Genomic DNA, 27,994 nt, shown 5'->3' on the forward strand with positions numbered 1-27,994 from the left:
GAAGTTTGGGTGCCGTGATTTTGACAACTTTATCTTGACACAGTATTATTAAATCAATAATAATAACAACAAATGTGTAACCTATAAACGAGAAACATTAAAAGAAATGTGGCTGCTAAATAGTTTGGTTCCATCACTCTCCTGCGCAAAGCTCTCCAAGGTCCCAGTTTACACAAAGTAAAGGCCAAAGCTCTTAGCGCGGCCTGTGAGGCTGGGTGTGATGGGCCTCCCCCATCCTGTCCGTTCTCCTCTCCTCGCACTGGGCCCCTGGCTGCCTTGCTCCGGCCCACTGTCCCCCACCATGCCCCACCGCTCCCCCACCACCCACCGCTCTCCCCCAGCCCTCTCCCCCACCAGCCCCCATCCCCCCACCTCCCCCCAACAGCTCTCCCCCACCCCTGTACCAGCCCCCACCGTCCCCCCACCACCCCCCAGCCCCCTCCCCTGCCCCCATCAGCCCCCACCACTTCCCACCAGCCCTCCCCCACTCCCCACCAGCCCCCACTGCCCCCACCGCCCCCCATCAGCCCCCCACCAGCTCCCAGCCCCCTCCACCCCCTCCCCGTCACCACTCCCACCGCCCCTCACTGCCTTCAGGTGGGACTTCCCCGGATGGCTGCTGCCGCCGGGCCTTTGCACGGGCCGCACCCACTGCCCGATTCCCCTTCCCGCAGATTCTGCGTGTTCGGCTGCTCCTGTTGTCCACGGTGCTCTCATGGAGCCTGGGGTACCAGTCAGGGCCCCGTCAGGAGACAGAAACCCCCCGAGCTCTCACAGAGAGAGTAAGCTTGCTAACTAGCTAGAATGTGTTAACTGGGGAGCTGAACAAACAGCACTCCAAGCTGTCACCGAGGCAGTGCCGCAGGCAGCATGCCCCCCAGGATGAGGGAGCAGAGGGGAAAGGCGGGAATGACTGAAGCTCAGAAGCTGGAGGAGGGTCCCTGTGCCTGGGACGTAGAGCCTCTATGCAGGGGCCGCAGGCTCAGGGACGGGGACCATCAGGCTGGTCCTCTGAGTGTGGGGAAAAGCGCGGTCTGGATTCAGGCGCAGCCACAGGGAGGCCAGGGTGAAGAAGTGCTGGGCGGGGCTGCTGGGACCCCCAGGTGGACGGCAAGTCCCCGGGAAGCACAGGGGCTGCGGCCGCTCCCATCCTCCCGCCGCCCCGCTGCGGCTGCTCTCTCACGCCCCCAACTGGCCATGCTAACCCGGAGTCGGCTGAGCTCCGCAGGGTCCCGGCAACCGGAGGTTGAGGACAGAAGACGACACCTTCATACTTCATAACTGGTCACCTAGGTTCTGTCTCCTCTTTTTCCCTGCTTTATTTGTCTTCGAATGCATATGAGACACACTCATGGTCTGTCTCCCATTGCTGGAATGCAAGTTCCACAGGGGCAGGGATCCCGGCTGTTTCATCCCAGTGTCGGCAGCACCTAGAGCCACGCCTGGCGTAGTCCCATGCATGTTTGCCGAATAAATTAATACATCAATGTAACTCCATCGACACGTCAGAGACTTTCAGTGGCAAGAGGTGTCCCCCTGTTTTTGCAGGAGCAGCTCGCTAGGGTGGATGTTTTGTTCCTGTAGACAATAGATGATACAACAAAAATAATTAGCAGGAAGAGTCCTGCTTTTTACCCCTTGGCCTGTGTGAGCTGGCATTGCCCTGCAGCAAACGCGGTTTGCAGGGAGAGCACTCAAGGGCGTCTACTTGTTTGGGGATGATTCTCTAAAAGTCATTGTCAGGTACAAAGCCAGGACTTGACAAACTTTTCCAAAAATTTCCTTCCCAGTCAAGATATTTTTAGATTGAATCAACTTAACTGGTTTGGATTAAATTTAAACTTGAAATTTTCACTCTTTAAAATATTTTACTTCAGGCAATTAAAGTTTCAGTTGACATTTTTTAGGAGTCTTTTTTTTCCCTCCCCTGGGAGGCTTTGGCGAACTCTGGTAAAATTACAACATTAAGAATGGCCTTGTCCTTTTCTCTGCCTAACTTGCTTCCATAGGATTTTTGAAACATCAAATATTGAAGAATTGTGTGCTTAAGAACTTTCTCTCAGAACTGATGAAACTTATTTAGAGCTTATTTAGAAGATTATGTTTGTAAAACAAAACTTACAGCCTTGTCCCTAGGTGGAGAATTACTTAAAACTAAGACCACATTCCAAGAAGTGGCATAATCATATACGTGGAAGTACACACGCCATTCTACTTATAATGGCAGCAGGCAGAAGAGGAAGGCAAGCCAGGACGTTCCTAGGCTTCGGCCACTTTTCTTTGCTGCCAAATGCTAAGATCCATGCTAGGCGCCCCTGTCATAGTGATGCAGCGTCTCAGTAGGAGTGAAAGTAGTTCAGAGCCAGAAGGGCGGAGACTTCAATTGCTGTCTCAGTCAAGGTCAATCTTGAGGAAGTGAATGAGGGTGCCAAGCAGTGTGTCAGGAGGCCAGGGCCTTTTCAGAGAGTTGGGCAGTGGGGGCATCTCTGTGCTCCAGTAGATAGAGGACTGGGTTATTTTTCTAACTTACTTATCACAAACATTCCCAAACATATGCAAAAGGAGTGAACGGAGGACACCTATGTGCCTGTCACTCAGTGGTGACAGCGGCAGCATTTCACTATATCTGGCTCATCCAGCCCTACTCCCTTTTTCTTTTTCTGGAGGATTTTAAAGCAAATATTATATATTATGTCATTTATCCTTACAAACTTCAGTATGCATCTCAAAAATACCAATTTCACACCTAAGGAAACAAAATCTTCACTATTATATAATACCCACCCCTCACTCAAATTTCCCCAGCAATCTAAAAAAAAAAAAAAAAAGTCCCTTTAGAGTTTCAGGATCCAGACAAAGCCCATCCATTGCATGTGGTGGTGGTATTTTAAGTGTTTTCAGTGCTTGGCCTCTGCTTCTTCGTCATCGGCTTGTTGGAAAGGTTGGGCCGGTTGTCCAAGGATGCCCTGTTCCGGGTTTGTCTGAACACTTCCTGCGATCCCATTTCACTTGCTCTCTCCTGTTTCCCATTGACAAGAAGTTAGGTCTCAGGGATTGATGTTACCCCAGATTGAATTTTTACTCTTCTTTTCCCTAAGAATACTTCACAGGAAGTGTCGCTGGCGTCGATCATGTCCCATCGGGAGGCACCTCATGGCCAGTTGATTGGTTTTCTAGAGATTGATCAGTCGGTTCAGGTGATCATTTCTTTATTAACAGCCTGATTATTCTATTACAAAATTTCTCATCAACCTTACAATGTATGAGTTTACTAAACTTTGAAGATCATGGTCTAAATCAATTACTACTTTAGTTACCACATTACAGTGACTACACTCATCTTTAGGGATTCAACATGGTGACTCTCTAACTCTTGCAATCGTGGTTATCTGAAATCCAGCTCGTACTGGAAAGGCAGGAAAATGCTTAATTATTTCTCTTTAATTCTCCATTTTTAGAATGTGCTGGTGCCCTAGAAACCTCCATTGGTATCCAAAGCGTTTTTGCTTTATTTTTGTCTCCTCTTTATTTTTAGTCTTACTTCCTGTCCTAGATCGGGAATCAGCCATTTCTCCAAAAAACTCTGGTTCCTTTTAGTGGTGAGTGGTACTTGATCGTACAAACTGGTGTAAGCGGGTGCTTATTATCACCTGGTTGTCATTGCTTCTGGCATTTTCAGTGGAAAGCTATAAAAATATATTTTTAAAAAGAAACATGCATTTAAATTGATATTTTCAGTTCAAATATAAGATTTCAGAGCTTTTACTTCTTGAACGTTATGCTGATGTTTCATTTCTCTTACATTGAAAATCTTGGTTCCTAATGACAGTATAATTACTTCTTTGCTTATCCTACAATATACATATAATAGTTCAAAAATAACAATACCAATATTATTACTAGCGATGTGGCTACTAAAGGAAGTTTATGATTTCTTTGCAGTTCTTTTTGTCCTTAGAATAGATCCACTGGGAATGTACAGTGAAACTGTCGAAGGTCAGTTGGGGTCATTTTTCCTCTGTGTGCGTATGTTACTAACTTGAGACGTAATTAGGTCCATTTGTTGTCATTTTTTTCTACTTACATATTGTTCTTTAAATGTAATTTGTAAAAAGTATTTACATATCTCAGTCAAAACCATATGACAATATACATTCAGAAATACCACATTTAATACAATATAATTGTAAAAATGGAGAATTAAAGAGAAATAATTAAGCATTTTCCTGACTTTCCAGTATGAGCTGGATTTCAGATAACCATAATTGAAACAGTTAGAAAGTCACGGAGTCTTTCTCTGTTGCCCAGGCTGGAGTGCAATGGTGCGATCTCAGCTCACTGCAACCTCTGCCTCCTGGGTTCAAGTGATTCTCCTGTCTCAGCCTTCCGAGTAGCTGAGATTACAGGCTCACACTGCCATGCCCGGGGGCTAATTTTTTTTTGTATTTTATTAGAGACAGGGTTTTACCGTGTTGCCCAGGCTGCTCTTGAACTCCTGAGCTCAGGCAATCCACCCACCTCAGTCTCCCAACGTGTTAGGATTACAGGTGTGAGCCACCACGCCTGGCCACCATGCTGCAATTTCTAATGATGAATGTATTCACTGTAATGTGATAACTAAAGGAGTAGTCGATTTAGACAATGATCGTCAAAGTTTAGTAAACCCATTAAGTGAAAGATTGACACGGAATATACATTCAGAAATACTACACTCCCTTTCTAACATTGCTTCCTCTACTCTATTCTAGCCTCTCCCATCAATAACCATTTTTATTAGTTTTAGTTTTTTCTTCCATTTCATTTCTCTGAAAATATAAACAAATATGAATCTATGTGTTACTATTACACCTTCCTTCTCATACAAAAGCTAGCACACCATATACACTGTTCTGTATTAGGCATTCTTCACCTGACGCTTTGTCCTGGAAAACCCATGTCAGTATATAAAGATCTCCTCTTTGCATTACATCACCATGTATTAGTATACTAGAGCTTTTCCAAACAGTCCCAAATTTGGGTTGTTTCTAGTCATTTGCTATTAAAAGCAATGCCAAATCTATTAACCTGGTGCATACAGTATTACATATTTTTGCAATGTAACTTTGGGATAGATTTCTAGGAGGGAGAAAGCTGGGTTAAAGAGTAAATGCATATGCAATTTTGCTAGATATCACCACATTCCTCTTTATAGGGGTCAGAGTATTTTATCATCAACAATATACAAGATTGTTTCCCTCACAGTCTTGTCAACAGAGTATATTGTCAAACTTTTGGATTTGTGCCCATTTGTTGGGTGAGAATTGTTATATAGTTTTTCATTTGCACTTGTCTTATTATGGGTGAAATTGGCCATCTTTTTGTATGCTTACAGGCTGTTGATTACTTTATCTGTGAACTCTATTGCTACCGTTTTCCTATTTCTAATTGTGTTGGATTTTTTCATCTTAATTTTTAACACATGTATATGTGGGCTGGGTGCAGTGACTCAAACCTGTAATTCCAGCATTTTGGGAGGCCAAGGCAGGAGGAATGCTTGAGCCCAGGAGTTTGAGACCACCTGGGTAACATGGTGAAATCCTGGCTCTACAAAAAAAATAGAAAAAATTAGCCAGGCGTGGTGGTGCACACCTGTAGTCCCAGCTACTTAGGAGGCTGAGGTGAGAGGATCAACTGAGCCCAGGGAGGCTGAGGCTGCAGTGAGCTGTGATCAATGCCACTGCACTCCAGCCTGGGTGACAGAGAGACCCTGTCTGAAACCAAACAAAACATGTATATGTGCAGAATATTAGCTTGACTAAAAGTCTTTAAGAGAAGATATATCTAACATTCAAGTTGCTTGAATGTTTACTGTGACAGATTCCCTTCTACTGCCACAACCAGTTGATACAGTCTGCCATACTTGTTGGAACTTCTCTCTCTATCCTTTCTGTCTCTTACCTTGAGTTCATATTTATCTTATCTTTATCTCTCTGTGCTCATTCTGGGTAATTTTTTCAGGTTCATCTCCCAGTTCATTAATTCTCTCTCCAGTAGTTTTTAATCTGGGTTTTAACATTTTCATTGAGTTTTCACTTTCAATAACTATATGTAAGCACTTTGATGTTGTTCGTTTTCAAATCTGCCTATTCTTTTATATATAATACTGTATATTGTGATTTTTTATGTTCTTGCTTAATTTTTAAATTTCTTTAATCATCTTAGTTGTGCTTACTTTATAGCCATTTTAGATCTTCTGTTTCTAATCTTTCTCTTCATTTTAGCTACTGATTCTCTCATGGTAAATTGTTTTCAGTGTTTTTAAAATTTTTGAATTATAAACTGACTTTCACCCAACCATGAAAATGTGAGAATTCTGTGTAGTCTGTATTGAGAAATTTTCTCTCCAGAGAAGAACCTTTGCATGTGCCACTTCCAAGCACTCCAGGGGTATCACCAGCCAGAAACCCATTTTTGTGTTAATTTCTCAGCATCAAAATTTCTCAAACCAAGTGGGTAGTACATATTTGAATCTCCATTGCCCATAAGGGCATGTTTATGGGTAAAAATTTTCGGAGGAGATTTTCATTTCCCTCTTGAGCTCAGGTTCACACACAAGCTTCCTTATGATCTTCCTGAGCTAATGAGTATTATTTTTTTCTAATCTATAACCGAGATTTCAGGCCTTCCAGGATCCTGGGTGGTAGTATCAGTTTCAATGCCCTGCTTCACAGGGTTGTAAAAACTTGTCTGTAATTCCTGTTTGGCCAATGCCCTAGTTTACTGGGATTGGTGCCCTCACTCAGGACTGCCACAAATGTGTGCATGCTCTTCCCACTGTCCTTCTGTTGCATCTTCCTTCAGGGCCTCTGGAAAATCTCCTTCCTTCCTTACAGTCTCAGGCGGTGCTCCTCATAGTGCCTACTTTAGTCAGCAATAAACAAAACACATGTTGAGCTTCTCAACTTATGCTGCCTCTGACTCAAATTATCTTTAATTAAATTAATTAATTAGTTTTCTGAGACAGGGTCTCGCTCTGTCACTCAGGCTGCAGTGCAGTGGCACAATCATGCAGCCTTGACCTCCTGGGCTCAAGAGATCCTCCCACCTCAGCCTCCTGAGTAGCTGGGACTACAGGCGTGCACTACCACACCCAACTAACTTTTGTATTTTTAGTAGAGATGGGGTTTTGCCATGTTGCCCAGGCTGGTCTTGAACTCCAGGGCTCAAGCGATGCACCCACCTTGGCCTCCCAAAGTGCTGGGATTACAGGCGTGAGCCACTGCCCCTGGTCTTCAAAGTATCTTTATGATGAAATAGAAAAACATCCAACACCTTTTCTGGATCAGCATCCAGAAAGACACTCAAAGTCTGAAACCCCTTTTCCGGTAGCAAAATGCATCAAAAATTGGAAGGATGTATGGGGTGTCAAGCTGAAGGGGATTGGGATGGCTCTGCACCTGCCCTGCAGAGAGCCGCACAAATTATTAGCTGTGGATTTTAAAAGCTCTATAAAGCAGCTCCTTATTGACAAGAATATTATTTTCTATTAGAGTCTACATCTTCACCCTCTACTTGAAAGTCCTTTTTATGTTCCTGAAAAAGCGCTGGACTGAGTTCGTCTGCCCACTGCCTGGTTGTGTGCTGTTGGCTACTCAATGCTCACCTCTGAAATAGACAGACTACACGTTAGCCGACCTTCAGGGATGCACCCATGGCTTTGAACGCTAAAATTAAATGTAAACTGACCTGTACATTTATTGCTTGAGGTTAGTATGATCTTGATTCAAAAACCAGTTACAGACAACACAAGAAAGTAAATCACAGTTCCATTTCATTTTCAAAAATAAAATATTGGCTAACAGAATCCACGGTGGATATAAAAAGTAATAATATATGATGTTCACGTAGGAGTTATTTCAGAAATGCATGGCTAGTTCAGTATCAGAAATATCAGTGTAATCCACCAGACAAAAATAATATCAGTAAATGCAGTCAAAAGTATTTTACCAATTGACTCACGAATTATGATTTAAAATTCTCAAAAAAAAAAAAAACCCCTTCCAACAAGCCTAGCAATTGAAAGGCTCTTCCAAAAAGTGAGAAACAGTATCTATTACAACAGAAGCCTACAGTCACATCCTACTAAATGGAAGAAATGTGATCGATTCTCATTAGGATTTGGAATAAGAAAAGGAGGCCGACTCCCACCTACCACTGCTTTAACTAACACTGGCGTTCTTGCTTAATAGTTATTAAGCAGTTCAGAAAAATTAAAACAAAATTTAACAAAACGTCCAGGAAAGAGAAGGGAAAGCATTCTGGCTTTCATGTGACTTCACAATTCATTTATCCCCACAATCCAAGCATAGTCTCTTTGAGACTAGGATCCTGTCTGATCTTTTTAAAAATCTCTGGGACAGCACCTAGCATAGAGGTTGGCAGCAACTACTAATTTGCAAAAGGGGATCCTGTCTATGCTATGCAGTAGCAAAGATTACATGAGATCCACACGTGGAAACGGCTGTACACATGCTGGAGCAGCACTCATTTGGAAAGGCCGCACTCCCTGGCGTTTTCTCCCGGGACCTCCTCCACCCCACGGATTGCTCCTCGGGTTCCCAGTGCCCGGGCCCCAGGCCCACTAGGCCCCGCGCGAGAGCCGCCGTCCTCGTGTAGGCCAGCAGGTGGCGCCCGGGCTCCACGGCCGGAGTCGGGCAGCGCGGCTGGCGCCGCGGGAAGTCGCCTCCGAGAGGGGCCGCTGCGCCTCGGCTGCGGCTCCAGGGGTCCCGGGGCCAACGTCGCCAGCGGTGCCCGGCAGGGGCTCGAAAGGGCCCGGGCCGCCCCACAGTCCCGCCCGCACTGCTTCCGTCCGGGGACGCTCCCCAGGGCTGTCCGAGCGGACTACGCGCGGGTCCCCGTGGCTGGGGGGCGAGCGTGCGGCCGGCGTCTGCGCCTCTCCCGGAGGCGAGGCGGGGGTCGGGTTGGGACCAGAGCGCGCTTCCCTCCCCGCCGCGCAGAGGTCGGCCGGGGCCGCGGCTGGCGACAGGTGGCGGGGACCTGGGGGCCAGGTCCGCGGGTAGCCTGCGACGGGGAAGACGCCCCTACGGCCCTCAGGGCTTCCTCCGGGTATGATGATCAACCACACGACCGCCCCGCGCTGGCTCCGGCAGAGCCCAGTCCCCGGCGCGGGTCCGCAGGGCGATCCGGGCGGCCGCGGCTCCACGGCCCCCGCCCTCCTCCAGCGCCAGCGCCCGCGGGGAGCGATCGGGGGTCAGGGCGGGGAGACGCGCGGACTCCTCGGTGGCGCCGCCCGAACACCTGTTCCGCCCCAGGTGAGCTGCTGCCCCGCCCGGATCCCTTCCTCCCCCGGTTCGCGTCCACCTGGGACCCGCCTTCTAGAGCCTCCCAGCCCACCTCGCGCCCCGGGACCGAAAACGCAGACCAGTCTTGAGCACGTGGCCACCCGCGGTCTTTGGCTTGGAAAGGCTTCTGCCCGCTGCCTCTTCCTTCCAGTCCAGGGCGGCCGTCAAGGCTGAGGGCGATTGAAAAGTCCGGGAAAATGCGCCCGGCCCAGCCCCGTCTCCGGAGGCCTGGAGGTGGGTGGTGTGGGGGGGGGGGCTACAGGTGTGGACGCAGGCGAAGCCAAGGAGGCATCAGGAGCCCGGGGCCAGGTGACAGCTTAGTTCCCTGGGCAAACAGTAACCCTCGGGTGTTTCTGCCCTTAAACCTGAAATCATGTTCTGAATTCTGTACAGGCTCTTTTCTTCTCCTGATTAACTTTCATTTACTCCAGAGAAGCGTCTTAACGCCCACTCAGACAGGTAGTGCTTCCACACTGCCAGACTCAACTCATTCTTGGCTTTAAACTCAGCCCTGAGGCACAGAACCAAGCTTTCTCTTAAGGACTCAGAGGCACTTCTGTGCTCAAAGCCTCCCCAGTCCCTGTCAACTCAGCCCTCTGCCTTACCACACATCTGATAAGATTCTCTGTACACAAGTAAAGGCTTCAGGGGTGCTGCTGGTGGGGGGATGGAGAAGGGGATAAAGAAAACAGTATGTGTGTGTGTGGGGGGGGGCGAGAGGGGGAGACAGAGAGAGAAAAGAGCTAGTGAATGCCAGAGATCTTAAAAACCACTCGGAATCCAGGTATTGACTTCAGACATGTTTTATTATAATCTTATACAGTCTACATAAATTTGAACTTGTATTTATTTGGGTTCAGTTATAACATAGCATAATAAAAATCAAAGCACTGGTCCTCTGAAATAAAGCAGGCAATCACCATTCAATAAACACACTTGATTTATTTTGTATAAAAGGGTTAAGTTTACAACTAAACTTTTATAAAAAGTTTAGCATGAATAAGTACATCATTACACTTTTGAATGCAGAAATAGACATCTCTGCCACTATACAAGAAAACTCTAATTAAAGAGTTCACAAGGTTTCACTCAAATAGATATATTTATATATAAATATATACACAGCATTCAGTAGGCTTGTGTCAAAAAGGTAATTTCTGACCAAAAGACTTCATTTAAGTGACTGAATACTGGATCCTTCTGGTATTCACGCTCCACCTTTGAAAAAAGGCAAAGTCTGCTTAGATTGGGCAATTCCTTGTGATTTTAACGTTTTCGCTCCCCATGGTGGGAATAGTATATAAAGAAAACCTTCCAACTGCAGAAAGGGCATTTAAAAGTCTTTTTCATAAATAACGAATATCACAGTCCAAGTAAGAGAACACCCTGGGAAGATGATCATTCTTAGTTTTCCTTCCATTTTTTTTTCTTTTTAAAAAGGTCCATTCAACTTGTCCTCCTTGTGAAATGGTTGAAAAATAAGTTCAGCACTTAAAAGATTCCGTGAATTTGTTGTTGTTGTTGTTGTGCAAAGAATAAAAGAAATCATGAACACCTGCGAAAGAGTGGGGGAGAAAGGCATGTTTAAGAGAATGTAACCTAAGGGCAGAGGCGGGCGACTGGCGCCGGGAGGAAGCCACAGTTTGAACATTTAACCAAACACTCAAAGATTGGGCAAACCCTGGCGTCCAGATCCAACACACACACTCGCCTCGACAGCGCAAATTAAACATTAAAATAGCTGAGACTCAAGGGAAAAACTTCCCAACCCAATCTCCTATTTGGATCTCCAACAGCAGTGCTACAGGCGCCAGTCTGCTTCTTGTAACAATTATTTGATTGAAAACAGCCCTTTAGTTAACAGATAGGGAAGTCTGGGATCCCACATCACAGGGTTGAAGGCACAGGGTAGCAATCCTCAACTAGCCCAGAGAATCCCAGAGGACTATAGTTTTAGGGAAGGAGGATCACTATGGAATTTGTGGCGATAAGATTAATTACAGTGGAGGTTAGTACCTCATAGTACCAGAGGACTCGTAGGAAGAGCCAGGGCATTACATTTGCTACAAAGCCAATACACACGTTCCTCGGCCGCCTTCGTAGTAAGTTATTGGCATCATTTCCTTTTAAAGGAAAATGTTCTGTGATCTCGAGCACCCAAAGCTACAAGCTCCTTCATGTCTAGTGAGACAATGTAGTACGGGTAACACCGCGAAGTAAGCATGCATTTACCAAATCAGACATTTTATAGATACACAAGCAAAAACACATGCGCGCGCGCGCACACACACCGAGGGGCAGTTTACCCACGGGTGGCACAAGCAAACACTCACCGCTTATTCAGCCACACAGTGCTTTGCTGTCATTTGACATTAACTCAGAAGGGAATTCAGAAGCCTGGAAAGAAAGAGGATAAAGAGTACGAGGTTAAGACAACGTTAAGTAGAAAGGGTTTTTTTTTTTTTTTGAAGTAGTCCACAGACCAGCAAGTTCCGTTAAACACGTTTATGGTAACAATTCAGATTTAAAGACAGACGCATTAACATGTCAGAACTTACTAGCAATTTCACGCACAGCTCAATCTACAGCAGATTCTGAAGAAAATAAAGTTAAATAGCTCATGCGAAAGTCACCATCTGGGCTACGGATCTCCTAGTGACAGCCCAGACGACCGCGGGAGTGTGCGGCGGCGGGGCGGGGACCCCGGAGCAGGTCTTACCTGCAAGGACAGGATGCTGATATCCGTGTTGAGGGTGGTCAGCGGCGTCCTGGACGCCTGGGTCTGCCCGGGTCTCTGGTGATGCAGGCTGACAATAGTGGGATGCGAGTCCAGGGCGATCTGCAGGTCCAAGATGTAGTCGATGACGTGCTGCAGGATTTCCATCTTGCTCACCTTCTTGTTCTGGGGGATGCTGGGCACCAGCTCCTTGAGCTTGGAGTAGCAGTCGTTCATGTTGTATAGCAGGCTCATCGGGTCGTCCACCGGGGTTTTGCTCCGGGAGATGCCCAGGCTGTGGTCCGACAGGCTGTTTTTCCTAACGGACCTCACGGGACTGAAGGCTTTCATGCTGACCGCGAGGGAAGACGAGACCGGGAGGGAGCTGGCTGCCCTGAAGCTCAGGCCGCCGCTGCCGCCTGCTGAGCTAGCTGCGCTTGGCACCGGGCTCGGCTCAGAATGAAGCCCGAGCCCGGCGGGGCGGCTTTTATCCGCACTCGCCGGGGCCACACGCTCGAGCTTCCCTTCGTCCCCATTGGCGGAAGGTGGCACGTCTATCAAGACGAGCGGGCGCTTCCATTGGTGGGCGCGGGCGCGGGGCGTGGGCTTGGGTCTTCCGCGTTCGCAGCCAATCCCCGCGGGGTGGGCGGGGCGCGAGCCCAGCTGGGGTGGTAAATAGAGTACAGTACAGTAAGTGCGGGGCTGGCGGGGAGCGGCGGGCGGGGGGCGGGGGGCGGGGAGGAGGGAGACGGGAGGAGGGAGAGGAGGAGGGAGGAGAGAGAGAAGGGAAGATGGGGGAGGGGAAGGGGGAGGGGAAGGAGGAGGGAGAAGGGGGCAGACCCTGGGCGCCTAAATATGCATTCTTAATTCTAATTCCAAGCGCGCGGCGGGACCCTTGCCCTGGGGGTGTTCCCAGACCAAGCCCTACACACCTTGGAGCTGTCCGCAGCTCTAAAATCACAGCTACACGGGCGAGTTCAGCACCGCAGGGGGGAAGCCACAGTTCACTGCAACCCATCGGAGGGAGAGCGTGAGGAAAGATAGAAAGCATTTCAGAAGAAAGTGAAAACGCAAATTAGGTTGTCACTGAAGAGTCACGTTTGTAGAGTGAGTTCGTCTCTTCAGATAAGGAAAAGTTATGTTAACACAAACAAACCACCCACGCACGCATTCGACGACAGGCTTAGTGTGGGCTTTTGCAACCCGGAGCAGCGCGGGAGGCATTACTGTAAACTCAAGAAAATGAGTACTTATTGGAAACCATGCCCAACCTCACCGGTCGCTAAGGAGCTCTCACAGGCAGGGCGCTTTCAGGGTTCCTTTTCAAGAAGAAGGCAGGGCTATTATAATGATTGTATTAATCGGAAATAATTAGGAGAATTTGCATATTGAAACTACATTTACATACACTGCCCTTGAAAGGCTGCCGGTCTGTGCCCTTCCGTGTAGGTGGCAAAGTAATGTGATTAATTATGCACTAATTGTGATTTCTGATGTTACATTCCAACACCTAGAGGAGTTCCAAAGCTTTGTGACAGATAGGTGGCCCTAGCCATTGATAGACATCTTCACACTAAGGAAAAAAAAATATTGTCATATATGAGGTTTGGAATCTTTTCAGCACAGTACTGAATACGGGTTCAAGGTTTTTTTTTTTTTTTTGGCTGAAAATCTTTAAGAACTCGTTCTTTCAGTCTAACTTTTAAAAAGTTTGCAGCTATTTACTCAAATACCTTAATTTTCACATAATTGTAGCTTATCTAGAATTCTGTTTTGACCAGTCTGTCAGTTTCTTGTTTTTGAAAATATTTGCTCCAGAAAACAATGAACTAGAAAACTCCAGGAAAGGCAATATTCAAATCTTATTTACTTTCTGCCTCAATCTCTACCTCCTTTGCATTTCAGAAAGCGGAAGGGGCAGGCCTAGAGGCTGAAAGAAAAGCTCGATAATGGGGAAACAGTGTTTTTTCCTTCAATTAATGATTAATTTCTCAGCTGGTGGGGCCAGCAGTCTCTGACCGTCACGTGACAGCTATGCGCCCCATGACGCCTCTCCAGGGAGGCAGAGTGGGTGGCACTGAGGTGGAGCTCACCTTCCTGAAATTCAGCCCCCTCAGTTTGGAGGAAGGAGGTAAACTGTTTCCTGTCCAGCCAGAGGTTTGCGGAGGGCCTTCCCAAGGCCAGGCAATGCTGCCTGCGACTCTGTCCCTGACAGCGTTGGACGCACCGTATCTCTTCTGATATTAAGTCTGGAAGTGATTTACTATCCGAGTCCTCCCACAGTTCGAGCCTTTTGATGTACTTTGTGTGCATGTGTTTCTGTCACATACGTGCCACAGTGGAACAGATTTTGTTTTGACACTATTTTGGTTCATGATGTTATACTTTGACTATTTTACAATAATAGCCAATGTAAACAAACATCTTTGGGATTCTCAAATTATTACTTATGATTCTTGGACATTGCAGCTCTTCGATACTGACGCATTCCTAGCTTTTTCCAAGGACACCGTATGTTAACATCCGTGCCAGCCTCATTATCCCCACAGCCAGGCTCTGGGCTGGGCGGTAATGAGCATTGTGCGGTTTCACTTTACACTTTGCAAAGTTGATTAAGGCAGTGCCTTCTCCCATGATCATTTTTGTACCCTGATGTAGTAAAATGGCTAAATATGGTGAAAGTTTTCTGGTGTTTCTTTCTTTAGCTGCCATGTCAGAGTCCAGTCTGCCTGGCTGTGCTGAATTCGATTCTATTGGCACACTACCCAGTTTTACATTCATTTAAAGATCATTTAAAGGGGATTACGAAGCTGTATAAGTTAATGATTTAAACAAGGCCTAAGTTACTAGTGTGTCTGTTTCAGCACGCCCAATATGAAATCACCTTAAAAATTGCTTTCGTGGGGGAAAATCGTGTCGGAGCATTTTCGAAGTGGGTTTAAAAGCAAGTCAAAATCTGTCAATTGGTGGCTTGGGTGGGTTTGCATTTGAGGCCTCCAAAGTTCAAACGGCCCCAGCTAGAGGGAGGGCTAGATCCGCGGGCGGTGGGAAGGTGTGCAGGGCTTCCGCTGGTGGGTGTTGGTGCGGTCCCCCTCGACTCCCCACCGGGACGCCCCCACCCCGTGGCAGCGACAGACCGGCCCGTAAGGTCCCCCAGCCTGGCTCCAGGACTCACTCACTCCGCCTCTAGGGCAGGCCCCGCGGCGGCTCTCGCGTCCGGGCCCCTCGCGGTAATCAGAAGCAGCTCCGGGCCGGGAGCTCCGCGCTGGCCAGGCCGCCTTTGCCACCCCCGCGTGATGCGCCGGGGGGCGGGAGGAGCCTGCGGGGGCGGGGGGCGCGTCTCAAGGTCCTCCCTGCACATCTGGCGCAATGGGGAGCGTTCGCCTTTCTTTCCCGGGTTTTGTTCTCACAGCTGTGTCCATTCCGCCCGTGACCCCGCGAGTGATCCCTGACAGGTGATGAATTGGCGGCGGCGGCGGCGGCGGCGCGCGGGCCAGGCCGCGGCGGGGCCGGAGCCGGAGCCCCGGAGCAGACTCTCTGGCGCCAGGCGCGTGACGCCGCCCATTCACGCCGCCCTGCAGCCTTGTCCTCGCGGCGCCGCTCAGGCGGCTGCCATGGCAACCGCGCCGTCACTCAGCGCGCGCGCCCAGCTGATCAATGCCTGCGAGGCCCGGCAGTCCCAGGCTCGCCCAGGCCCGGCCGCCGGCCCGCGCGCACCTGCAGCCGCTGCACGTCTTAAGTTTCGAGTGATTTGGGGAAGGAAAGAGGACAGAGAAGAAAAGAAAAGGGCTCGGGGGGGGGGGGGGGGGGGGGCGGGTGAGGGGCGGAGGAGAGGACGAAGGAAAAAAGCCGGGAGATGGAGAAGAAAGAAATCTTCCTTTTGCAAAAGGAGGCATAATGTGGCTTAGAGGTTGCCAAAGCAAAAGGTTTTGCTTTATTTTGTTTTTGCAACCGAGGCGTTCAGGGTGGGGCTGGCGCGAGGGAAGGGTGGATGGGGAGAAGGTCACTGTCTTAGCACATGGCGAGATTTGTTTACTCCTTTGGATTATTTCGGTTTCTCGCCGAATGGCTTTGATCTTGGATTCCTAAAAATACCTTTGAAAGATTGAAAGACTCGCCCCGCCCTCCCAACCTCCACACCTTCTTACTGCCTAACTTCTCGGAACCCTCGGAGGTTGCGCATAAACAATTTTTTCTTCCAGAACGGTCCCCCTCTCCGCCCTGGGGGAGCCGGGAGGATGTGCAGCCCCAGTCCTCCTGCTCGGCGGAGCCTCGCGCGCGCAGAGCCTAGCGCGATTCGCGCCCTCATTACCACTACAAAGCGCGGGCCAGACCAATCCCCTTTCTAATGCACCATTTTCGACTGAGAACATCAAGAGGCCAGAAACTTCCAAGTCAGCTTGCAGACGCAGACGCCTCCTGGGGTCCTGGCTTTAAGAACCAGATGCCAACATTCCTGGACAGTTTATGGCATCCGGATCCCTCAAGGGTGCTCATCTGCAGTTGAGAGTGTTAGTAGCAATTATTTATCTGTCCTGGAGAGGAGTTCCTGAACATAAATGTCCTCTGTTGGTCCTAAAGCTGGGGGCGGAGGCTGTGTGTTGTGGGGTGGGGGTTGGGGGGCCGAATGTTCCCGGTCCTGTTATCTGGTTTAGCAGCATTTGTTGTGGTTTTCGAGGAAACGGCATTTGGATTACATAAGGATTCAAGTTTTTGCTGTACTTGTTTATTTAATACCTTGGCAAGAGGGAGCCCTTACCCTGAAACCAGATAACCGATTTTGGGTTTAAAACACAGCCTTAGATGAAGGGCCACTCGAGGGGAAGAAAATGAGCAAAGCCACAAAAAGCAAACAAGGGAATGTTTATTTTTCTCTTTTTGGATATTTTTGAAGACCTGCCTAACCTCTTACACTTATTGTCGCATACAGCTAATAAATGGCATTAACAAAGCGTTTCAGCGACTACCATGGCTTAACAGTGGCTCCTCCCCTGCCCTGCCACCATTCAGGCTGTAATTCCTTCCAGGATTCCCGCACCATCCTGTGTGCCCAGAGCTCTCTAGAGCACCAGGTAGAACTCCGTGCTAAATCCAATTGCTTGCAATCTTCTGATCCCCTTTTAGGGAGATCACTTTTCAGCTTGGTTCAAAGAAAGCAAAGTTTGGGAAGTTTGGCGGAGGGGCCGACTTAACTACGGGCACTGCAAATATTTTGTTACAAATGCTGTGAAGTGCCCCGATTTGTGGCTGCGTTAGCTTTCACAAAGGATTTTCCTGTGTCTTTTGTTCCGATCACCACATTAAAAGAGAAAATTAACTTGAGTGAGAGATAAGGTCTTGGAAAACAATCTTGGGCCGCCCGCGAGCTGGCGGGAGCGGGGCTGGCGTCGCCTTGTCTGCGCCGCCCCGAGGCGCGAGTCTTGGGGTCCGGCCACCGCAGGGAGCCTAGGTCATGCAGGGATCCCCCCCTCCATCCGCTGTGCACCCCCGCGCCACAGCGCAGCACCCAGGCCACCCCCCCCGCCCACCAGCGTCCGTGGGAATCCGCCCCAGCCAGCGACAAGGGCGGGCTTGTCCGGAATCAAACTGCATCTTAATATTATAATGCGGCACCAAAAGCAAAACCCGAGGCCCCGGCTTGCAGTCCCTAACAAGAAACACATTGTGTGCGCTTTTTCTTTTTTGGCTCAAGCCACGTTCGCGCGCCGGCCCCTCCGCAGCGAGCCAAGTCCATGACTTCAGTGAGGAGGAACCCGCCTGCCTCGCACCACGTGCGCTCCCAGCTGGGGCAGCCGCCCTGTGAGCCCTGTCTCGGTCCCTGGGACGGGCTAGGGCCTGGCCGGGACGCACTTGTCCTGGGCACAGGACAAGGGCTTTGGGGCACAGCCCTTTCTCGGCCGAGGAGGCAGGCGAACCGATCGCCCGGGCACTGGTGTTACCCAGGCGGCGCCAGCGCGAGTTGGCTGGTGGACAGATTTTTCAATAGTTTGAACTCCTTCTTCCCCTTGCCGCATCTTTAAGGCGTTTACTCCCAGATTCAGCCCTCTCCTCATAATAATGACAGTTTGCAGACTTTTCCTTTCCAGTTAGAGTGCGTGCGCGGGTCCTGCAAGACCCCAGTCGCGCGTCACCGCGAACCATTCAGCGGGAGGGGCAGGACCTAAGGCTGCGTCTCCAGGAGGGAACGTGGAGACACCGCGGGCGGAGGGGACCTGGAGGAGCAGTCCTAGGCACGGGGCGAAGGATTTGAGCTCTAGCTGGTGGAGCGCACATCGCCCTGGTTAGCTCTGCGGTGGGTCCTGGGCTCTTACTGGCCTCTTCCTGCCTCCGCTGACATCAGGGCCTCTCCTGTTTAGTCCTAGGCCTGCCCTTCATCAGGACTCCGCAGAAAAGGATGGGTAAATTAAGGCATACATTTAATTTTAACCATCATGCCTGACTTTCTAGGATTCTGTGTGAAGAATAGAGAGACAGACGTTCCATTTCAAAGAAAAAAGAGCAACACGAAGGCCCTCTTTAAGGAGAGAGTAAACATTCACTTTAGGTAAAAAATAGTCTTTTACACGCCTGTGCACGGCACACCTCTTTTGCTGTTCACCTTGAGCCCAAGAGTTTGGAAAGGCTGCCCCCATTTCAGAGAGGAAGAAACGCAGGCACACGTGAATGACAGACTCCTCTGTGGTGGCCTAGACTCCAGCCAACACTTCCTAGGACAGCCTGCCATTGTGCAAAGGTGTGTAACCTTGACTCCAGGTGGAGCATTGATTACTCTTTTAACCTTGAAATGTATTCCACTCCTGGACAGCTGGATTGCCAAGAGCCAGGAATCTGTGAAAACAGTTTGTTCTCATTTTTCTTCCAAGTTAACACTGAATGACTGAGCCTGACCCTTTGTTAACTAAAGGTCAACTAACATCTTAGGACTTTTCAAACCTTAGTCTATGTAAGAAACCCACGTTTACACCCAGAGTTCTGTGGCCACCTGTATAAATTCTGATTGAGTAGGTTTGGTGAGCAGCCCAGGATATAGCATTTTAAGCAAGCATGGCGAGGAGATGCTGATGCCGGTGGTGCGGCGACCACAATTTGAGAAGCTTCAGATAAATAATTGGCCTCTTAAATGAGCCCTGGATAAATAATTGGCCTCTTAAATGAACCCTGCAGTAGGCAGACTGCTGGGTGAGAATGAGCCTACTTGGACCCTTTAAGGCAGCGGTCCCCAACCGTTTTGGCACCAGGAACCGGTTTCATGGAAGTCCATTTTTCCAATGGGGGGTTGGGAGAGGGTTGAGGGAGTGGGGCTGGGGGATGGGTGGTGGGTACTAGGGGTATAGTTTTGGGATGAAACTGTACCACTTCAGATCATCAGGCATTAGATTCTCCTAAGGAGCCCACAGACTAGAACCCTGGCATGTGCAGTTCACCGTAGGGTTTGCGCTCCCATGAGAACTAACGCTGTGGCTGATCTGACAGGAGGCAGAGCTCAGGGAGTAATGCTCATTCACTGCTCACCTCCTGCTCTGCCTGGGATTCCTAACAGGTCACAGACCGGTACCAGCCCACTGCTTGGGGTTTTGGGGACGCCTGCTTTAAGAAACCAACGGTACACTCATTTCTAGAAATTCAAGAGAAGGAAAATCTGTTACACTTACCCGCATTTTCTCTTTTTCCTTTGTTCTTTTTTCCTTCCTGATATTCCATTAGTCTCCCTTTCATTAATTCCTGCTGTTTCAAGAGCATTTTTTGGACAGTCTTTTAGGGTAGGTGTGTTGGTGACATGTTCCCTTAGTTTTCCCGCATCTGAAGTCTTGTTCTTGCCTTCAGTTCTGCAGGATATTTTTGCTGGATATAGAGTTTGGGGTTGACAGTGTTTTTTCCTTTTAGCACCTGACATTCTGTGGTGCTTTCTTCCTTCTATCAAGGTTTCTCATGACAAAATCTGATTTCTCATATGAAATCTGCTGTTATTTGAATTGCTTTTTCCCCAATGTAAGTAAGGTGTGGTTTCTCTCTCCTTGATTTGTCTTTCATTTTTGGAAGTTTGCCTATGATCTCTCTAGGCATGGATTTCTTTAGGTTTATTCTGTTTGAGGTTCTCTAGACAGCTTCTTTTGCCAAACTTGGGAAATTTTCAACCATTATTTCTTCACATGCTTTTTCAGCCCTGCCCTTTTTCTCTTCTCTTTTCAGAACTCCAATGACACTAATGTTAGATCTTTTATTATAATCCCAGAGGTCCCTGAGACTATGTTAATATATTTTTTAAAAATCTGTTTTCTCTCTGTTGTTCAGTTGGGCAATTTCTGTTGTTCTGTCTTCAGGTTCACAGATGGTTTCCTCTGCCCTCTCCACTGTGCTTTCGAGTCCATTCAATGAGTTTTTACTTTGGTTACTGTATTTTTCAGTTTTAAGATTTCCCTTTCATTCTTCTTTACATCTTCTGCTTCTTTACTGAGTTTTCTATTTTTTCATCTTTTTTTTGCCTGTTCATAATTGCTCATTAGAAGATTTTTCTGATGGCCCCTGCAGAGTCCTTGTCAGATTATTCCAACATCTGTGTCACCTCAGTGTTGGCAACTGTTGATTGTCTTTTCTCGTTCAAGTTGAGCTTTTCCTGGTTCTTGGAATGATGAATGATTTTTTTTCTTTTTTCTTGAAACCTGGGCGTTTTGGGGGTAATGTTATGATGTGGAGCTTATTTAAATCTTCTATTATAGTGGCCTTTGCTGCACAACCCTGGCTTGGGAGGGGGTGCTCTTCACGTGGCCTCCAATGACATTGTGGGACGGAGGCATCTTACCATTGGAAGGTGATGAATGTCGCAGTTCTTACTCAACCTTGACAACCTCAGTGGGGAGAGAGCAGTGCCTGATTATCCCCTGGGTGGTGGATGGGGTGGGTGGGTGTTCAGGCTCCCAGGTAGCCTCTGCTGATGCTTATTGCTGACCTGCAGGGATGACTGTCTGCTCCCCACTGCACCTTCTCTGACACCATCCTGTTGTTCAGGGTGGCGTCTTCTGACAGCAGACTGAGGGGGGCCATCTAGCTCTTCACTCCCCTTTGCTGATGGGGTTAGAGTTGGGGCCACAGTCTTTTCTGTGGCGTTTGGTTGAAGTGGGACGGTTATAGTCTAAAAGGTTTTGGTTTCTTGGCTTCTCTCTTACAGTCACCATGTAACAAATGCAGACATCTCTGAGATCACCATGCAGTGAGGAACTCTAAGCTGGTGGCATGAAGAGGCCACATGGAAAGGGCTAAAAAAGGGGCCAGCCTCAGTCATCCCAGCTGAGCACCTGGCTGGGAATAAAAGAGGACTCCGTGGATGTCCAGCCCAGTAAGATGACCTCAGCCCCAGCCACCAACTGACCATGCACACAAGACATCGTGAGGCTGCCTGCTGGAGCCTGGCCAGTGGGACTGTAGAGTAACTCATTGTCGTAAGCCAATACTTTTGTGGGTGATTTGTTTCATAAAGTGGCCTCCAAAAGAGAAATTGGGGGTACAGAGTTTCTAGGTATAATCTTGTGCATTCATTATAGTTGTAATCATTGATAATTTATTTGTGTATTTTTCCTGAAAGTTTTATAACAACATGATTTATAGTGCATAAAATAAACATATCCCTACACCCAACAAACCTGCCTTTTTTTTTTTTTTTTTTTTTTTTTTTTTTTTGAGACAGGGTCTCACTCTGTTGCCCAGGCTGGAGTACAGTGGCATGATCATGGTTCACTGCAGCCTCAACCTTTTGGGCTCGAGCAATCCTCCTACTTCAGCCTCCCAAGTAGCTGGGGCTATGGGCATGTATCACAGCACCCAGCTATTTATTTCTTTTTGAGACAGGGTTTCACTCCTGTCACCCAGGCTGGAGTGCAGTGGTGCGATAGCTCACTGCAACCTCTACCTCCTGGGCTCAAGCAATTCTGCTGCCCTAGTCCCCCGAGTAGCTGGGACTATAGGCACATGCCACTGCACCTGGCTAATTTTTGTATTTTTTTAGAGGCGAGGTTTCGTCATGGTGCCTTGGCTGTTCTTAAACTCCTGAGCTCAAGTGGTCCTCCTGCCTTGGTCTCCCAAAGTGTTGGGATTACAGATGTGAGCCACTGCATCTGGCTAATTTTTGTATTTTTTTGTAGAGATGGATTTTCACCATATTACCCGCTGGTCTCGAACTTCCGGGCTCAAGTCATCTGCCTGTCTCAGCCTCCCAAAGTGCTGGGATTACAGGCATCACTGCACCCCGCCTAAAAGTGCCTTAATTTTAAAAGAAATAAAGGTTTTATTTGATATATGTCTAGTATATTCTTAGGACTTTCTTTTAACCAATAAGAACCCCTACCAACTATCCCCCAAGATATAGAATTTATAACCCTGTGTGATGACTGTATGTTTTGAACCAAAACCAAGTATGATGAATGGTACCAGCTCAGGTACCAGCCCTGGAGACACGAGGAAGCCTCACTGATGAGAGGTGACTGCCTGTGGGCCGCACAGTTTCCTGGAAAGGCAGTGAGAGCATCTGGTACCTCCAGACACTGCAGAAACAGTGTCACAGAAACATCTCAGAGGTGTCACTTCTCTTTATCAAGATTTTAAAGTGATTTCAACATTAAAAAACAACAACAACAACAATGTAAAGAATTTGAGTGTGGAGTGATGATCATGCTTCCAGGTTAGGATCAGGCTTTTTCTCCCATTGTCTTGTTGATTTAAGGTGCAGGAACTCCTGGGATGGTGTTGCCCAGTGACACAATCCCAGTGTGGCCATTTCTGATCCCGAGAAAGCAGTCAGGAGTGGGTGGATGCAGTTACAGTTCATCAAGTCCTGCTAGTTCAAGTCATGAGTCCTGAATTCTCCAGGAGGAGCCACTAAAGAAATGCAGAAGCAGGCAATCCTCGCAATAAAGTGGGATGAGGTTCTTTGGTTGCTGCCGTTACGGGGGTGGGGTGCATGTTGGGGCCTGGGGGGTGAGGCTGAGGGCTCCCCCAGTCTGTCCCTCCCTGAGCCTGAGCTCTTGGTTCCCACCCAGTCCTTTGTTTCTTTCGTCTCTGGGAGCACCTGCACCCCTGGTTTGCAGCGTGTCCTAGGGTGAGTCACCATGAGCCCCAGGTTCCCATGTGTAAAGGATGGGCAGCGCTCCCTCACCTGCTTCTGCACTAAGCCCTTACAGAGCCCTCAGACGGAGACTGCTGCTTTCATATCTTGCAGGCCAGCAAACTGCCAGTGTGAAGGATGCCCAGGTAACCTGCCCATGCCAGAACGGCCAGGAGATGGTGGAACCAGAATCTAAGCCCACGCCCATCTGACCTCAAAGTCTGTGCTCCTGATGTTTGCACCGAGTCGCCTCCTAAGACTTGCTGAACCTGGATCACATCCATTTACCCATCTCTGAGAGAAATGCAAGCTTTAAAAAAGGAAATATTTACTATGGATATTTTACAATAGTTCCAAAACATGAAAGTTTTAAATAAGATATTCTTAACCATCCTCACCACATCTTCAGGTTCCCTTACAGCCACTGTGTTTTGACGATTGCCCATTAGAAAAAAAGACTATGCTTTCTGTAGGTTTTAAAGGAATGGTGGTGAAATAGGGAGCATTCCCTGAGCAGATCCTGCCTGCGGGCACACCTCTGAGCATTGGACCAGGCGAGAAGAGCCCATGTGTTGGCTGCTTTGGGATCCCAGCACTGCCAATGGCAGGTGGGCTGTGACCCAGGGAGAGAACTTAGCCTTTTGCATTCTCTTGCCCCATTTGAAAATGGAGACGATAGTGGCGCCCCGCTCAGTGTTATTTTGAGGATTCGAATGTATCTCAGACGTAGTACCTGGAAAAATATAAGTGCTCAGTAAATACGGTTGCCAGATAAAATGCAGGAAACCTATTTAAATTTAAGTTTTGGCTGGACAATGAATAGAATAATTTTTCTTAGTATGAGTATCTCCTTATATTTCATCTGCTAAATTTAGCAACCTCCTCAGTAAACGATCACTACAATTGCAGAAACGCCTTTTGACAGATATAGTAAATCTGTAAAGAAATAGGAACTTGCATTTATTTTTACTAAGCTCTGACTGGTTAAGATAACTGGGCAAGAGAAGATATCTTCGACTAAACTTGCAGCACATAGAGTGTAGAGATTCGAATTTGAAGTCCTATAGGACTAGAATGGCCAGAGGTGAACTGTAGCGAGCTTATCTAAAGAGGACCAATTTCAAAAGTTCGTCAGAGACTTAAATGGGCCCACAGACCCCTCCTGTGTCTTTGCATAAACCAGCTCGTTATATCAGTTATAAGTTGATTTCCAGAGAAATGTACCCTGGAGGTCCCTCTCCCACTTGAAATAGGACTGGCCAATCCAGATGTCCCCCAGGCGATGTTGGCTCAAATGGAGCTCCATAAATTGGAGAATCTGTTCAAGAAAACAAGCAAAAGTATTTGTGACTGAGTTAGCTAATGCCAGCTGGTATCTTGAACAAACCCAGATCTCTAACATGCTAGTTTATTTCGTAGTGTAAAATGTGTGTTACTGATGGGCAGACAGCTCTCATTCAAGCAGTGACAGATGTAAGCTCTTCCCATTTTTGTGGCCCCATTGTATTCGGCATGTGGCTTCCAAGTTGCCTGGGATCATCTCCACCCAGACTAAGGAAGAGGAAAGAGCTTGGACAACTGCACTTGGCTGGTTTTTATGGATCAGGCAAGGAATTGGCTCCAACACATTAGCTCACATTCCATTGGTTAGAACTGGGTTTCTCAACTATTAGTACAGGGTGAGTGTAGGGTTTTGGCACCATGGGCATTTGAGCTGGCCAAAGGCTAATCAGAGTTAGAACAAAGCCACAAAGCCTGTGAATGGTGTTTATTGTTGTGAGGAGCTGTCTTGTGCATTGTGGAATGTTCAGCAGGATGCTCTCTGGCCTCAGAGACTCACTAGATTCCCATAGAACTCTCCTCTCTCCTGCAGTTGTGACAACCACAGTTGCCTCCTCTCCAGACATTGCTAGATGTCCCCGGGAGGCAAAATTGTCCTGATTGAGAACCACTGTGTTAGAACTCGGTCACATGGCCACACCTAACTGCAAGGGAGGGGGCTGGAAGATCTAGACGAGTAGTATGCCAGGAAGAAAATAAAACTGATTTAGAGGCTGCTGGCCAGTTGCTTTCAGTGACCTTCAGCATACTTATTCCTCTGCAGCTGTCAGGACACTCATGCCTGTTTCTGAGATGTTTCCTGTGTGAGGGGACATAGTGACTACTGGAGGGGTGACATGTTGAACTTGGGTAGGGTGAAGAGGATTGGAAACCACCATCATGTTTGGAAGCATTGAATGTTTATGACTATTTGAATAGTTGTGACAAGGGTACAGTGAAGGAGGAAGTAACCATTTTTGAATACCCTTTTACAATTTGCAAAGCACTTTTAAAGGTAAGAGTGAGTTCCTAGACCATATTAGGGTGAGAATGGACATTGTTGGCTGCCATATCATTGGGCAGGGGCTTTGAGATTTTTGTCTTCAGAAGGCAGATTAGATTTGGAGTAGAAGGAGAAATGTAAAGACCTGGTATCTGAGTGTGTTTGCAGAGGGGAATTGTCGTTTGGAAGCACAAGAAAGGGAATGGCCCGTTGGCACATATGGTACATTGTGTTTTCATATAATTATACCTGAATGAAAGCAAGAGGAAACGTGTAGGAAGCTGTTTACATAGTCCTTTTAATAATGTTTACATGAGTTAATGAACATGCAAACGTATCTGATGAAAACATGTCAGTAGTGAAACAGCCTTGTGAAGAATCAGATCTTACCTCAGGCTGGAAAAAAGGACTGGTTTTCCAAGCTCACAAATTGCAGCCAATGTGAATAGTAGCACAAATGACTTTGAGCTTTAAGCCATCCATCCATCCATCCATCCCTTCATCCATCACTCCATCCAGCCATCCGTCCCTTCATCAATCCATCCATCCCTTCATCCATCCATCCATCCATCCTTCCTTCCATTCATCCCTTCATCCATCCGTCCATCCATCCATCCATCCACTCATTCATCCCTTCATCCATCCATCCATCCATCCATCCTTCCTTCCTTCCATTCATCCCTTCATCCATCCGTCCATCCATCCATCCATCCATCCACCCATCCATCCATCCATTCCTTCATCAACTCATCCCTTCATCCATCATCTACCATTCATTCACCCCTTCATCCATCCATTCATTTATCCATCCATCCATTTACTTCCATCCATCCCTTTATCCATCCATTCACCCATTCATCCCTTTATCCATCTGTCCATTCCTCCATCCATCCATCCATCCATTTACTCTTCATCCCTTCATCCATTTTTCCATCCATTCATCCATTCATCTTTTCATCCATCCATCCATTGATCCATCCATCCATCCATTGCTCCATCCAACCATCCATCCATCCATTCGTCCCTTCATCCATCCATCCATTCATCCCATCATCCATCGATCACTTCATCCATCCATCCTTCCATCCTTCCATCCTTCCATCCATTCTTCCATTCATTCATCCATGTGTTCAGCAAGTATTTACTGAATGCCTATTATGTGCCAAGCACTCTTCTCAGAACTTAGGAAATACCAGGAAACAAAATCAACAACAATCCCTCACCACCTGGATATTACGTTTTGATGGGAAGAGACAAAGAAATAAAATTGGTGAGTGAATCACATAGGTTATTAGAAGGTGATAAAGGTGTAGGTGATAAAGGAGAAGTGCCAGGAGCAAGGATTGGGTACAGTTGTGAATAAGGTGGCCCCACTAGGTTGCACTGAGAAGGTGACATTTGCACAGAGACTTGAAGAAAGCAAGGAGAGAACATGACTGTACCTGGGGAACAGCATTTGTGGAAGAGGGAACAGCCAGTGTAAAAGTTCCAAGGCATGAGTGTCTGGTACATACACGGAACATCGAGGCCAGGGTGGCAGAAACGTGGTGAGTCCAGGAAGGGAATAGGAAATAAGTGTAGGAAGGTGTACAGTGGGGTGGTGTGGGGGTGGAATTGTGGCAGCCAGATGGTGTTGGCATAAGGCCTCTTGGCCCTTGTTAGGACTTGGTTTACCATGGCGCAACACATCCATGAGATTGGCAAAAATTAAAAAGTCTGACAACAGAAAATCTGGTAATCTGGTGAGGATGTGGAGCAGTGGGAATTCTCCAATACTGCCAGGGGGCATGGGCATCAATCCCACCACACTGGAATGCAAAGGGGCATTCTGAGTAGAACTGAAGATGTGCCCATCCTTGACCCCACAGTTCCAGCCATGGGCATGCGAATGAATGTGCACACGTGTTGACTGCGGCATTTGTTTGTAATTATGAAAACATCTAAGTTTCCATCTATGGGAGAGGGGATAATGTGGGAGTGCCCTACAGTGGAGTTCTAGAGAGCAGTAAAAATAAATGGACTAGAGCTGCACATGTCAAAATGGATGAAGATAAAAGACATAAGGATGGGAGAAGACCACCTGGCCACAGAAGTATATGTCCAATATGATGCTGGTGTATCCAGAGTGTTCAAGCAAACAACACAACACTACTCATTGTTTCCAACGTGAGTATGAAAGTATGGAGCAGTGCGGAGGGCCAGGAGTGCTGAATCCAGATGGTTACTTCTCCAGGCGGGGGCCGAGGACCAGGGCTGGAGGTTTACTCCAGGAGCTTCGGTGGTGCATGCTGAATGTGCTGTTTCTTGGGCTGGGGGACAGAGATGTGCATGCTGTTATACACTCTATATTGAAATGATTATATAACAATATACTAATTTATCATGTAATAAATTTGACCAGAAAAAAACAACTGTTCTGTGGCTGCTTCCGTGACTGGATTTCACGTTGTAGGTTTCTAAGCAGAGAGTCCAAGGAAAACCAAAGGAGCGGCGGAAGGATAAGCCTCCCGGGTGTTCTG

General features: G+C 47.7%; 2 protein-coding genes and 1 long non-coding RNA gene across 3 annotated transcripts; 2 read left to right on the forward strand and 1 right to left on the reverse strand.

The window, feature by feature from the left end:
* Positions 1 to 909: 909 nt before the first annotated feature.
* Positions 910 to 27,896, forward strand: LOC117979269 (serine/arginine repetitive matrix protein 3-like). Its single transcript, XM_055107380.2, has 5 exons — positions 910 to 1,245; positions 3,099 to 3,197; positions 8,468 to 9,311; positions 21,224 to 21,494; positions 23,267 to 27,896. The coding sequence occupies exons 1-4, from the start codon at positions 910 to 912 to the stop codon at positions 21,232 to 21,234; spliced, it is 1,290 nt and encodes a 429-aa protein (XP_054963355.1). The 3' UTR covers positions 21,235 to 21,494; positions 23,267 to 27,896.
* ID2 (inhibitor of DNA binding 2) lies at positions 10,129 to 12,512 on the reverse strand. Its single transcript, XM_034952557.3, has 3 exons — positions 12,061 to 12,512; positions 11,675 to 11,738; positions 10,129 to 10,896 (listed from the first exon to the last, which is right to left on the reverse strand). The coding sequence occupies exons 1-2, from the start codon at positions 12,406 to 12,408 to the stop codon at positions 11,682 to 11,684; spliced, it is 405 nt and encodes a 134-aa protein (XP_034808448.1). The 5' UTR covers positions 12,409 to 12,512; the 3' UTR covers positions 10,129 to 10,896; positions 11,675 to 11,681.
* On the forward strand, positions 12,685 to 14,741 carry LOC130541244 (uncharacterized). Its single transcript, XR_008955289.1, has 2 exons — positions 12,685 to 12,747; positions 13,963 to 14,741. It is a non-coding gene; the product is annotated as an uncharacterized LOC130541244 (long non-coding RNA).
* Positions 27,897 to 27,994: the final 98 nt, after the last annotated feature.

This window comes from Pan paniscus, chromosome 12, assembly GCF_029289425.2.
Source record: "Pan paniscus chromosome 12, NHGRI_mPanPan1-v2.0_pri, whole genome shotgun sequence".
Taxonomy (NCBI): Eukaryota; Metazoa; Chordata; class Mammalia; order Primates; family Hominidae; genus Pan; species Pan paniscus.

Bases quoted from the DNA above. Each gene is read 5' to 3' on its own strand.
- LOC117979269 (XM_055107380.2), top strand. From the start codon at position 910: ATGACTGAAGCTCAGAAGCTGGAGGAGGGTCCCTGTGCCTGGGACGTA. The intron at 1,246-3,098 runs GTTGAGGACAGA...CTTTTCCCTAAG, and splicing joins CAGGGTCCCGGCAACCGGAG to AATACTTCACAGGAAGTGTC. The intron at 3,198-8,467 runs GTGATCATTTCT...GCTATGCAGTAG, and splicing joins AGATTGATCAGTCGGTTCAG to CAAAGATTACATGAGATCCA.
- ID2 (XM_034952557.3), bottom strand. From the start codon at position 12,408: ATGAAAGCCTTCAGTCCCGTGAGGTCCGTTAGGAAAAACAGCCTGTCG. The intron at 11,739-12,060 runs GTAAGACCTGCT...CTTTCTTTCCAG, and splicing joins TCAGCATCCTGTCCTTGCAG to GCTTCTGAATTCCCTTCTGA.